This window comes from Sapajus apella, unplaced genomic scaffold (assembly GCF_009761245.1).
Source record: "Sapajus apella isolate SASKATOON/1434 unplaced genomic scaffold, GSC_monkey_1.0 scaffold3, whole genome shotgun sequence".
NCBI lineage: Eukaryota > Metazoa > Chordata > Mammalia > Primates > Cebidae > Sapajus > Sapajus apella.
In genome coordinates this window covers 1,777,035-1,791,661 of record NW_022436943.1, presented here as the reverse complement: position 1 = coordinate 1,791,661, position 14,627 = coordinate 1,777,035, and the positions used below count along the sequence as shown (strand labels likewise).

The following is a 14,627-nucleotide window of genomic DNA, read 5'->3' as shown; positions in this document are numbered from 1 at the left end:
CAGGGTCTGATTATGTAGTCCAGGCTGGCTGCCAACTCTTGGGTTCAAGCAGTTCTCCTGCTTCAGCCTCCTAAGTAGCTGGGATTACAGGAATATGCTACCAAGCCTGGCTCCAAATATCACTTGTATTTAAAATGAGTCCTAAGTCTTTATCTAACTGATCTCTGTTTCAGTCTCTTCTAGTACACATTCAGCTTTCCTGTGCACATATATAATTGCATGGCATGCCTTTACTAGAAATAGTACCTATCAAAAATTGAATTTACTAGGCTGGGCATGGTGGCTCATACCTGTAATACCAGCACTTTGAGAGGCCAAGGTTGGCAGATCACTTAAGGTCAGGAGTTCAAGACCAGCCTGGCCTACATGGTGAAACCTCGTCTCTACTAAAAATACAAAAATTAGCCGGGCGTGGTGGCACGTGTCTAATCCCAGCTACTCAGGAGGCCGAGGCAGGAGAATCACTTGAACCTGGGAGGTGGAGGTTGCAGTGAGCTGAGATCATACTACTGTTCTCCAGTCTGGGCGGCAGAGTGACCCTGTCTCAAAAAAAAAAAAAAAAAAAATCGAATTTACCATTTTACTTTTAGTATCAGATCTTAAAAAAAAAAATCAGTTGGTCATTTCCTGGGTAGCCTGGAGCTGGGAGAGTAGTGTTGTTCTATATGATTCATGGTCAAGCATCTGTTTTTTTTTTTTTTTTTTTTGAGACCGAGTTTCGCTATTGTTACCCAGGCTGGAGTGCAATGGCGCCATCTCCACTCAGCGCAACCTCCGCCTCCTGGGTTCAGGCAATTCTCCTGCCTCAGCCTCTTGAGTAGCTGGGATTACAGGCACGCGCCACCATGCCCAGCTGATTTTTTGTATTTTTAGTAGAGACGGGGTTTCACCATTTGACCAGGATGGTCTCGATCTCTTGACCTCGTGATCCACCCGCCTCGGCCTCCCAAAGTGCTGGGATTACAGGCGTGAGCCACCGTGCCTGGCCCAAGCATCTGTTTTTCTGTCCTGAAATTTGCAAAGCTCATGAGCATTAGCATCAATTTGCAATGTTAGGGGAGCCATAAAAGATTATATTCTTTCTTAAGAGACTGAGAAGATAATAGTGTCATTAACTGAATTAGGGAATAAAGGACTGACGATTTGGGGGAAAACAATGGGAGGGAGGTGCTGAAACAGTTGCAGAGTTATGAGTTTTGTTTTAGATGTGTTCAATTTGAGGTGCTCACATAAAGAATTTTTTTTCTCAGTGCTATTTCCCTCATTATTTAATTTCTAAACCTTTAAAGAAATCTATTGTTGATTTTTCTGCTTTTGCTCTTGGTTACATACTCAGAGAATTCTTCTTCCTAAATAAAGTACTTCATCTTATTCACCCATTTATAAGTTTTAATTGGCTTGTTTAATATACAGAATAAAAGCTTAAATTTCTTCGACGAATACACCCTGTGCGATTTGCCCTAGTTTCTTTTTACAGCTTGATATTTCACTGCTCTCAATTTAACCTAAATTGGGCCATCCATTATCCTTTCAGTACAGCATGTTAACCTTTCTTTGTTCAACCTTTCCTTTTTTATTCCTGCAGGGCACAATCTTTTCAAATCTCTTGTTCTTTGTAATATTTTCCTGAGTACTTGATCTCACTCTGATTTTTCCTTTCTCAGGATAAGAAAAGGTTAGGTTGGATAGGTTAGGATAGGTTGTTAATACAGTACTGTACTTTTCAGTTAGCCTTTTCTCAGAGGGGCAATAGGGCAAAGTGGTTAGGATTGGGCATTTAATAGTTGTGTGATTCTGAAGCATTTAATCTCTTTTCCCTTAGCTTCCTTATCTATAAAATGGGGATATCCTTGCATTCGTATAGTTGATTAGGAGGATTGAGAGAGATACGAACATAATGTCCTTAGCAGTATGTGATATATTGAAAGTGTTACAAAGTTTTTCTGTTTGTGTCTTTTCCATCCATCCCTGCCTGCCTTCTTCTTTCCCTTTGTAAACCAAAAAGTATCTGAGACAAGTCTGAGTCAATTTAGAAGTTTATTTTGCCAAGGTTAAGGACAAGCCTCAGGAGGTCCTGATGACATGTGCCCAAGGTGGTCAGGCTACGCTTTGCTTTAGTACATTTTAGAGAGACACAAGACATCAATCAGTATATACCAGATGTACATTGGTTTGGTCTGGAAAGGCAGGACAACTTGAGAAGGAAGGGGCTTCCAAGTAGAGGTAGAATCAAAGATTTGCAATTGGTTGAAAGAATTTATCTAAAGACCTGGAATCCATAGAATGGAGTGTCTGGGTTAAGATAAGGTTGTGGAGAACAAAGTTCTTAATATGCAGATGAAGTTTCCAGGTAGCAGGCTGCAGAAGGAATAGATTGTAAATGTTTCTTATCACACTTAAAAAGGTGCCAGACTCTTAGTTAATTCTCTCCTGGATCAGAGAAAAGACCTGGAAAGGGAAAAGGATTCTATGCAGAATATAGATTTTCTCTACAAGATACAGCTTTGTAGGGCCATTGCAAACTATGTCAAAGAAATATAAGGGTAAAATACTTTGATTTCTTTCAGGGCCTGCTATCTGTCATGTGATACAATACTAGAGTCAGGGTGGAATTTGGTATCTTATTGCTACAAAAAGTCTTGAGATTTCTATTTTAATGTTAATACTGGTCAGTTGTGCCTGAATTCCAAAGAGAGGCATGTCCGACCTCCCACTCCCATCATTGCCTAAAGGAATTTTTCAGGTTAAGTTTGGAATACCCGTGGCTTGACAGGAGGGGTCCATTCAGCTGGTTTTGGGGGCTAAGAATTTTATTTTTAGTTTACGCCTACTGTCCACATTTCTTAAGAGAAGCTATTCTTCTCGTATCCTTGAAATACTTGCTGCCCGTTGCAAGTATTTCAAGGTTAAGAAAAGTAGAGTATGCTCAGTAAGGGGAACTGCTATTTCTTTGTGACATATGTCATCATTGATTAACTCTTAAATTACTAACTTTTTAGTATATACATAGGTCTTGTTATTCAAGTAAATAGGTAAAATACTTAGATAAAGATATCTATTTTACTACTTTTTTTTTCTGAGGCTGCCTAACACATACTTTTCTTTGCTCGGACATTTTTGGCTGAGGGAATTTGTATACAAGAAAACAAAGTGCAGTTTAATTAGTCTGTTGGATAACCCAATTCCCCTTAGTGAATTCTGGTAAATATTAGATGGTAGAATGTGGTTTAGGCCAGAGTACTTCTGTATTTACTTTTCTTTTTTCCTCCCTGAATTTCTGCCTGTTTTACCTTCTAAATCTTAGAGAGGGACTCACAGTTTCAATTTTGTGGTTTAAAAAAAGTGGAAGAATGAGGTGACAAACTGATACACACTCACCAATATGAAGGAAAGGAATGTCATAGGCAGCAATAAAGAACAAATTTTTCCTAACATATTTTATAATTTCCCTTATATATGTTCTGGCATAGTTTAATAATTTGATCATTCTGTGGCTGGGGCAATATCATGGGTCAGGGGGCTAAGTGGGTGAATAGAAGGTGGAAGATAGATGGCTACTGGTTGAGTCATCTAGGAAAATGACTCTGGTCCTCTTACTGAGTAGCATGGATCTCAGAGATTAGAAGAGAGATATCAGCACATAAAAGTGTTCACAGTGAGTATAGTGATTTCCTTTATTTTTAAAATGTGACCCAATGAATGTTGAGATTTTGGTCATTCAGGTTAGCTTTATCTTTCTTTGAGGTGATCAAGTAAAAAGAATACAAGGGAGGGTCATTTCTTTTTCCTTTTACCAACCTATTGTAACCACTTATTGCCACCCTTGATAGGAGAGAAGATGGAAACAGCCTTTCTTGTGGACTAAAGTTGATGTGTGTAGAGACTGGTGCTATACATTCCACTTTATTTAAGCATGCTTGATATTTTCTTTATGACTAAAGTTAAGGTTTTAAATATTGCTCTTAAGGTAGAGTTGAGTCAGATTTCTATTTTTACCATAAAAGTTAGTGAATGTGTTTTCCCTGGCTCTCTCTTGTGCTCTCCAAGTGTACCTCTGAGTAAATGACCTTATTTAGCTTTCTGACTTTGAAGTGTACAGTGTTACTCTCAGAGATTCTTTATTGCATCTGGCAGTTGTCATTGTACTTGCTGCTAGAGAGGATAGAGGTGAATGTTCCTAGGAGCCTTGTAGTAGTTTATTTCTTTTTTTTTTTTTTTTTTTTTTTTTTTTTTGAGACGAAGTTTCGCTCTTGTTCTGCAGACTGGAGTGCAATGGCGCGATCTCGGCTCACCGCAACCTCCGCCTCCTGGGTCCAGGCAATTCTCCTGCCTCAGCCTCCTGAGTAGCTGGGATTACAGGCATGCGCCACCATGCCCAGCTAATTTTTTTTGTATTTTTAGTAGAGACGGGGTTTCACCATGTTGACCAGGATGGTCTCGATCTCTCGACCTCGTGATCCACCTGCCTCGGCCTCCCAAAGTGCTGGGATTACAGGCGTGAGCCACCGCGCCCGGCCGTAGTAGTTTATTTCTAAGCCCCTTTGGTGACTGGAGCTGACAGGTGAGTCTTAGTTCTTTTCTGCTTGTGAAGTTTGGTGTCACAGGGTTGAAGAGCATAAAGTACATCACCTCTTAGTTTCACTGTTCAGTTTCCCCTTCTTCAGCTCTTTCCTGCATCTTAACCTCTTGCTCTGTAATTTAATCACTTGTTTTCCATTTTTTCTTTTCTTTTTCTTTCTTTCTTTCTTTTTTTTTTTTTTTTAAACAGAGTCTCTCTCTTTTGCGCAGGCTGGAGTGCAGTGGCACAATCTTGGCTCACTGCAACTTCTGCCTTCTGGGTTCAAGTGATTCTCGTGCCTCAGCCTCCCAAGTCGCTGGGATTACAGGCACCCACCACCATGCCTGGCTAATTTTTTGTATTTTTTAGTAGAGATGGGGTTTCACCAAGTTTGTCAGGCTGGTCTTGAACTCCTGACCTGAAATGATCCGCCTGCCTCAGCCTCCCAAAAGTGAAGGGATTACAGGTGTGAGCCACCATGTCTCGCCTTCAGTTTTATTAACACTATTGTGAATCTGGGAGTTGATGGTTTTCTAATTTTAGCTGACTAGCCCTATAATAAGCGACAGGGAAAAAAGTGTACAGCATGAACTCATGATCTGTCAGTATGAAAGTAATGGCTCTATTTACATACAGTCTTTGCCACACATTTTCCCTCTGTTAGGAACTTTTGTAAGGCAATGACATTCTTGCTTGTTTCATGAGGAGCAAATCGCAATATTTTCAGAAATAGTTATGTGGTCCCCAAGAGAAAACATTCTTTGGCCATGAAATATACTTACCAGACACTTTGGAAAAATCGCAACCTAAATAAGATATAACTGTAATGTGTTTGGTGTTAAAAATTATCTCAAAATATTTTAGCTAGTATTTTTGAGAAAAGAGTTTCTTTTATTAGTAATTAAGGGTTTTTAATGAACGAAAACTGTGTAATAGTCCACAGTGATGCCTACTGGTTAAAAGCAGATAATGAATTCAAAACTTATGGAAGTAATTTAAGTCTTAATTATAAATATTTTAATTTTTTAATTTGATTGAGACATAATTTGAATGGAGACTCACTTTTATTTGATACAACTAAAATATAATTGAAATGAAAACAAGTTCAAATCATTGAAATGATTAATTTCTAATTATAGTATTTGTATAATCAAAGTTTCCCAACCCTAATTAAGAAAAAAGTGTTTACGTGTTTGGTAATGTTTGGTTTATAGTATATATTCTTATGAGTATCATGGTTAATGCTCATTTTTTAAGCACACTAAAATTCCAGGTTTTTAAATAGATTTTGTTTAGGCAAATTAAGGAATTTAGTTTGATTTTCTTTTGAATAATAAAAACATAGTTTTTAGGGAAGTTTTATCTACTTAATAAAAATTTGAAACTCATTGTTTTATTTAATCCCATTTTGCTGTTAATAATTTTTTAAAAATAGAGTAAAAATTACTTGTTCTTTCTTTTGCTTTAAAATGTTTGTCATCTCACATATGCCAGATTTATTGGACTGCAGTAGTTTTAGTGCATTTTGGCTGGAATGTTTATTATGACATCACCATAATCTATATACAGTATGTGATTTCAGATGGTTTCAGTGTTAAATATTTTCATAATTATGCTAGTTTTGGCAGTTCACTTGGAACTTTTTCACATCTCTTTAATGAACATGTTTTACTTCTGGGCTTTTGAGACAACCACATGTTTCAAAAATTAATAATGTGCTTTTAATGTTAATGTTGTGCAGAAGTGTATGACTATGGACGTTTTTAAGGATTTAAGTTGAACTAAAAGTACAGTAAAGTTTTATTCACAGTAGTAGTCTTTTAGTATTTAAGACCATAACATCCCCCACAATAACAGAAGATGTCTTTATGAAGATTGAATAGTGAAGTTATTTTGTGGAATGAAACCTGTGATGTTTGTTTTTCATTAACTTAAAATGAACATAAGCTCATGAGAAAATTTTCAGTGTTGTTTATGGTTGCAAGTCTTTTTGCTTGTATGAAGTTTCAAACAATTTTTTTCTAATGTATCACTACCATCTGAAGCCATGCTATTTTGTAAAACACTTACCTTTTATTGTATATTTCTCTTAATGTGATATTGAATAAAAATTTTCTGAAAGAGGTCTTATTATGGTTCTTATTTGCCTCTAATAACCTGTTAGTTTGCTGTATTAGTGATGATTATTCTTTTATATGCTCTTGAAAATTTTCCTTCAAATATATAAAGTAGAAAAACTAAATTTAACACCATTCTTGTAAATATTATAAAGTAGTGTTATTGATTAATGAATTCATGGTGCACAGCGCATTATCAGCTACCCTTTGTGTTAGTATCTTTGATCTCTCACTCCACATATGCATCTTTACTTCAAGCAAAAATGTATTCTTTTATCCTTAAAAAGGAATAAGAAGTTAGTTACCAGATAGTTTTCCCTCTTGTTTTACTCCATCTATCTTCTCTTGGTAATGCCTGTCTTCTTTAAAGAGCAGTTTATTCTTTTTGACTCCACTGTAATTTCTCATTCACTCTGAGCTGCTCATTTACTGCTCCCACTTCTCTCTCTCTCTGTGGGAACTGCCAAGTCTTCTTTCTTGTAGGTTACTGGCAGCCTCTTCCTAATTACCAAATCCTGAAACAGGTCAACTAGAATGAGGACTGAGAATATCTCCATAGTTGTTAACATTACTCCATTTTTATTGAAAGGTCTGTGCTTTTAACTTCTTCCATATTAGATACTGTATACTCTGGCCTTATTTGACTAATCATCATTCTCTGTACATGCTACATACGTTGATACTGTTTTGCTCTTGCTTATGGTTCTCACCACCACCCCCATTTAGCCCCCAGTCCTAACTGAAAACATTTCTACATTTGATTTGAATGGCCTGATCTTTCTAGTTCTTCGAAACAGAATGACTCTTTTTATACTCCTTATTACTTAAAAACAAACAAAAAAAGTATTGCTCTTGTAGAATTATATATGTATTTGATAGATTCTGAAGTCCTTGAGGATAGGATAAAAGATACATTTATCTAATTTATCCTTGTAAATCCAGCAATTGGCATGTACGACCATTATATAAATGTTGAAACAGGACAGGAAAAAAGTACTCATTTGCAGTTTAAAGGGATAAATTTCAAAAATATGTATAATTTATTTGTTTCTGTTATTCATATTGAAACCTAGTTAAAACTTATACCTAACATGAATAATAATTTTGTATATATTGTTTAGTAAGATGGAGAGGATTATAAGGATGATTAAGACTAATCGTTAAAGATGACCAAGATAGCTTGGTTTCAAAGTAGTATTTTAACCTATAAACAACAAATAGGGGAAAAATTAAGAACCTTTTAATTTACTTTGCACTTAGAGACGTATGTTGTTTAAAAGCTTTCATTAACTAATTTTTTCTTTTGCTAGAGCCATAAATAAGAATTCTTTGGGCATTTTCAAGTAGTTTGTTTTGATATCAGTGAAAGAAAAAAGAATTTATAGTTTTAAGCTACTAGTTATTTTTTAAATACTGTTTGAGAATGCAAATTATGAAAATTGGTTATATAGCTTTTAGAGCTAAAAAAATAAAATTATGTTGATCTTGTCTCCTTTAGCTACCATAAACTGCATATATTCAACAAATTTTTCCCTAATTCTTAAACATGATTGATGGTTTTATTTTTCTTTCTTTAAAATAAAAATAGGATGACCATGAAAGCTGTGGTTCTAACTCTACAAATCGTAGTACTACGGAGAACACAAAATCATCAATCAAGCCCCGGAGAATTCAGCAGGCTGCTCCTACAGATCCTGATTTACCACCAGGTAACTTCTAACAGGATAGATAAAACCAAATTTCAAATATTGGTGAGTGTGGTGGCTCATGCCTATAATCCTGGCACTTTGGGAGGCTGAGGTGGGTTGATCACTTGAGGTCAGGAGTTCAAGACCAACCTAACCAACATGGTGAAACCCTGTTTCTACTAAAAATACAAACATTAACCAGGTGTGGTGGTATGTGCCTGTAATCCCAGCTACTCAGGAGGCTGAGGCAGGAGAATCACTTGAACCTGGGAGGTGAGGACTTCAGTGAACTGAGATCGTGACACTGCATTCTAGCCTGGGCGACAAAGCAGGACTCTGTCTCAAAAAAAAAATTGTTTTAGTCCTTTGTAGAATATATATTTTTAGTGTCATAAAACTTTTAAGCTATATGTGCATATGTACTTGCTGCATGAATTCAGAACAGATTGGGTCCAGAGGCTTCACAAATGGCTTTCATTTAAATTTTGATCCTCTTTTGCAATATGTTGTTCTTTGAGTTTCTTTCTGATAGTGTAAGCAAAGACTAACAGTCTCTTTGTTCCCCTTGTGTCTTGATAAACAGAGAAAAGACACTAGATTATTCTGAGTTTCTGGAAGCTCTAAAATTCACTAATGGAATCACATAATTTTTATTTCCTGGAGTTTTTATTTAGGTGGGACAGTAGTGGCTTGCATAAAACAGTTTCTTGGTAAATATTTAATTAAAAAACTGTCATGTGACATGTGTCATTACATGTCAGCTCTGTGGCCAAGGTGCATTGCCGCCTTTTTATAGTTATGAGTTCTTTATCAGTCACTTCTGTTTTGACTTTATTTATTAATGACTCCTATTTTTGTGAGATATGTTAGTCATTGGTATATAGTTGTTTTCTGTGCCAAACGGTTATAAGCTTTCTGCTACTCTCATTACATTTTGGCAGCCTTTTGCACCACTTACTTGTAAGAAGCTGGAATTAGGTATACCATTTTATATACCCACCTCCCTCAAATATATGTCCTAAGTTACATTTGAATTGAACACTGCTAACTAGTGCTGTAATGACATTAGTACTGATGCTTTGTGTTCTTCAGAACTCTGTTAAACCGGTCTTTGTTATTCATCTGGCTTCTGGATAGATCATCATAAACTTGAAAAGTGTCAGAAGAAGATATTTTACTTCTAAATGCTTCTATTTGCATTTAGAGTTGTATGATGGTTCCAGAATTTAAAAAACATTTTCTTAATAATTAAGGCCTTGGGAAAAATCCTGAGAAATTAAACTGTAGCTATTCTTTTTAAATGGACAATCCTTTTATCTCTCCAAATTTATGACTACATATTGTCTCAAGAGTTCCTATAGTAGCTTGTGTATAGAAGCATTGGGATCTGTTTCTCAATGTCCTGGCAAAGAATAATCAATTGTAGGTTTAATTGTTGTTTTGTTCTATATTTTATTTTTCCTAAGGAAACACAAAAAAATTAAAGCTACTGTCAGTTGTTGATTTCATAGAAACTTTCTATGGGCTAACCTGCATGTACTCAAAATAAGTCCCAGACTTTTAATGATTCTTTATTGTCTGTATTAGAATTTAGACCGTTATTCAGAATTGGGGGAATTGGCCTATTTTTTGTGGCACAAAACATGAAATCATCAACATAACATAAAACATCTTTTTTTTTTTTTGAGACCCAGTCTCACTCTATGGCCCAGGCTGGAGTGCAGTGGCGCAGTCTAAGCTTACTGCAACCTCTGCCTCTCAGGTTCAAGCAATTCTTCTGCCTTAGCCTCCCAAGTAGCTGCACCACCACGCCTGGCTAATTTTTGTATTTTTTATAGAAACAAGGTTTCATCATGTTGGCCAGGCTGATTTAGAACTCCTGACCTCAAGTGATCCACCCCACCTTTGCCTCCCAAAGTGCTGGGATTGCAGGCATGAGCCACCACGCCCAGCCTAAAACATCCTATTTTTAGTAGCATATGACAGAATTGTGCTGTATCTGAACTACTTGAGGTAGTTTTTAGATTAGCATGTGCTTTTCTACCTTTACCTGAGAGGAGAACTCATAGTCTCTATTATGCTGACGTAAATCATGGTTAAGAAGTAACTGAAACTGTTGGCCAATTACTGATTGGCAGAGCAGCTAAACTTAATTTTGCCAAAAGTACAAAAAGGGATAATTTGAGAATCCAGTTGGATAATAATAAATCAAGTTATCATTTCAAGTTTAACTCCTATGGTTATTTGAGGACTCTTTTCGGGCAACCTTATCCTTCTTGGGAATTATACTAATTACAGTTCTTTCATGGTAGGGATACATTCCTGCTTTTGAAATTTTCTGGGGCAAGTTATTTCTTCTGGTATCTGTGCTTACAGCTTTGGAGTTTGGGCATTTATGTAAATCCAGAGATGATTTTTGAGAAGTTTGCCACTGCCCCTGGCCTTTTATTACTTTTTTGTGTAGGAAAGCTAATTTTTATATTTTGTTAGGTGACCAGTATTCGGTAATTTTTAGCTGCTTCTTTTGGAGTTTCTGTATAAAACGTACTGTCATCTTTGTGAAATAATTTTTTCCTCTTTTACAATACTTACACTAAATTCTCTTTTTTCCCCTTTATTTCATTGTCTAGAACTTCTGTGACATCTTAAATAAAATGGTTTCACCAGCTGACGTCTATTTTTTAGCTCCTATAGTAACTGCCCAAATTATTATCTAGTTATTAAATCTGATAAATGTTTTTAATTCATATTTTATTGGTCCTGTCTATAACATTGACAATAAAGATTTTTTATTCTTGGCCTTTTAACTAAGTTTTTATTTTGAAACAATTTCAGCGTTCTATAAAAGACAAGAACATTATAAAAGCTTATTTTCCCTTTAACCATTTGAGCATAAATTTCCTATCTGATGCCACATAATGCTCAAATAAATTTTACACCAAAAACTTGACTAAGATGCAACTAAGTCATCAACCATGGAATTTCTGACTATGAGCAACTTGGCTTCCCAGTGACTACAACAAGATGAATCAGTTGCAGATGTTATCTCTTTGTAACCAACATTTTTTGATACCTGCCATTTAATTTAAAACTATCAGAGAAATAAATAAGATATAATCTTTTAATCTAGGATTTTAAAGTTTATCAGAGAAGATAAGTATACATATGCATAAACAAGTGACAAATAGTAACATAAGCCCATGAAAAGTGGTAGAGACATTCTCTTTAATGCTGATGTATAGGATGGGAGACATTGGAGAAGACAGTATAAAGCAGAGGAAAATTATACTGCACCTGAACAAGAAGTGCAAATGGACAAAAGATATTCTAAAAAGGAGGAAGAACATGAGTAAAGTTAGTGAAAATTTAGTGTTTTCATCTGGTCCTGTGGATATAGATATATGTTTAGAAGAAGGGGGTATATGAGCTATGGGGAAAAGTAGATAATAAGAATTTCTGGAGAAAGATTGACTAGTAACAGGCTGTTTTAGAGCCATCTAATATTACATCTTATAGGTTCTCTTCCTCAGTGTGACTTTCCATTTTCAGATGCTTGTGGAATAGACCCGGATGATTATTATGTTATTTGAACAAATATACTCCCAGGTTTTCTCTAAGTATGGAGTGATGAGAGCTATTAGATCTACTTGACACTATCTTGTAGCTTGCTTAGAACCAAGTTACTATGAAGGATTATAGAAATAGTGTGTCATTTATTCCACTGATAAGTTCCTGTTACTTATTTTAGCATTGCGTTTTTAATAAGGAAACAGAAATAGTCTTCTACAGAAGTAGTTCTTTTGATACTTGATTCTTTTACTTTGGTGATTTGGCTTATTCATCTCAATTTGTATGTCAGTTTTATAATACAAAATGGAAAGAAAGTATTTTTTTTTTCTTTTCTTTTTTTTTGAGACAGGGTTTCATTCCTGTCACCCAGGCTGGAGTGCAGTGGCCCAACTTCGGCTCACTGCAGCCTCCACCTCTGCTGCTCACATGATTCTCCTGCCTTAGCCTCCTGAGTAGCTGGGACTACAGGCACGTACATGTTACAACACTCACCTAATTTTTGTATTTTTGCTGAGACGAGGTTGTATCACATTGCCCAGGCTGGTCTTGAATCCCTGAGCTCAAGTGATCTGCTTGCTTTGGCCTCCCAAAGTGCAGGGATTACAGGCGTGAGCCACCATGCCCAGCCAGAAAATACAACCTAAGTTGTATTACATTTCTTTCCTATTTGCATCATTGACAATGAATGAAGGAGTTGGGTTTTGCAAACATGTTATGGTTGAATATATTTAAATAAGCTTTTTTCCATCAGGCTTTAGTGTAGGTGTTAACAATGTCAGTTGCTGACAGAAGTTGATTCTGTTTTGTCCAGTAAAATTCTGGGTTAAAGAACAAAACCATATGGTTATTTCATCAAATAGCTAAAATTTTAATTACCTTTTAAATAGTTTCTTTTAATAGTGGAAATGCATTACCTTTTTATCAGCTTTTTACAGTAGAAAAGATTAAAAACATTTTTTTCCCTGGCTTTTAAAATGCTTTTAATAAACTGTTATTTATATTTTCAACTAAATTCTTCAATAATGTATCCATTTACACACTTATGTGAGAAACATAAGTGAAATTATGGAGTATTCCACAGTAGCATGAAATTAAGAGAAAAATTTTGGAGATTCTAAGCAAGCCATGGAGAAATAGAATGCTCATTAATTACTTTTAGTGTTTTGAGTTAACCAGTATTTCTATTTCTTTTTCTTATTCCCTGTGTTCTTCTACTTTTATATATTCTCCTTCCTTCCATACTTTTGTTTTTTCTGTTTTCTGTCTTCTTCATGGTAGTCTTTAAAAAATACTTTTTTAACTCATCCTGTCTACATTTTCTTGTTTATTCTTATTTTCTCCTCTACTCTCAATATTGAATTTTAATAAGTGAACAGAATTGAATCCATTAGGGTAGTCATGTTTCTCCTATCCCAGGCATAACTGTTAAATGTCTTTATAGCTAAACTAGGAAGAGATGATGATATCTGGTTTAAAAAGAAGCTTAAAGAAGCTTATCTTCAAATATACTGTATAATCAGCATATAGTAACATTGCTTTATTTTGGAAAATGTTTATATAACATAAGAAGCAGAAATCAAACAAAGTACTTGTAGTATAGGATAATCATTATATGGGATCTAGTATTATGTTATAAAAATATATATGATCTTTGTTGTTTCTCTTAGTATGTGAATATTTCACTATAGAACGTCTTGATAATGACATTTGTTGGGCTGGATCTGCTACTTATTACCAGTGTCACTTTGGCAAGTCTTTTAACCCATCTGAACTTTGGTTTCTCTTTGGGAAATATGCTAAATCATATCCACCTTTCTCATACATTAAGTTCAATAACATTTTAAGAAATAATTGTTTACTGAGTAATTTGTGGCTAAATTCTTTTTTCCTATTTTATAGGTTATGTGCAGAGTCTGATTAGACGAGTTGTGAATAATGTAAACATTGTGATAAATAATCTCATACTAAAATATGTTGAAGATGATATTGTTCTTTCAGTCAACATCACTTCTGCAGAGTGTTATACAGTAGGTGAATTATGGGATCGTGCATTCATGGATATTTCTGGTGAGTAAATGTCAAGAATACCGTATATTTTTCTATAATTGAAACAATTGCCTTGACTATTAACTTCTCTTTGGGCCAACTGACTTGCTGGTAAATGTTATTAAATCTTTATTCCTCCAGTGTGGGAAAAAAATGCACGTATACAAAATGTAGCATATAATTATAGGTGGTTAGTAGACACTCCAAATTCAGAAACCCTGTACTTGTGGTTTTGTTTGTTCGTTTGTTTTTGAGACAAGGTCTGGCGCTGTTGCTCAGGCTGGAGTGCAATGGTATGATCTCAGCTCACTGCAACCTCTGCCTCAGGCTTAAGCAGTCCTCTCACCTCAGCCTCCTGAGTAGCTGGGACTACAGGGACATGCTGCCATTCCTGGCTAATTTTTGTGTTTTTTGTAGGGACAAGGTTTAGCCGTGTTGCCCAGGTTGGTCTTGAACTCCTGAGCTCTAGCGATTCACCTGCTTTGGCCCCTCAAAGTGCTGGGATTACAGATGTGAGCCACCATGCCTGGCCTAAACTTGTTTTTAATACTTTTAATTTTCATTCTTTCTTACCTGCCACATGCTTGTTTCAAATGTGATATGTAATACAATCATGTATTACTTAACAACAAGGACATATTCTGAGAA

General features: G+C 35.6%; 1 protein-coding gene across 1 annotated transcript in view; it reads left to right on the top strand.

Moving 5' to 3' along the window:
* The window catches only part of VPS13B (vacuolar protein sorting 13 homolog B), an 823,218-nt gene that overhangs the window by 61,411 nt on the left and 747,180 nt on the right, over nucleotides 1-14,627 (top strand). The window contains exons 4-5 of the mRNA XM_032247702.1: nucleotides 8,264-8,384; nucleotides 13,833-14,000. Coding sequence (XP_032103593.1) covers nucleotides 8,264-8,384; nucleotides 13,833-14,000 — 289 coding nt within the window. The remainder of the gene's footprint in view (nucleotides 1-8,263; nucleotides 8,385-13,832; nucleotides 14,001-14,627) is intronic.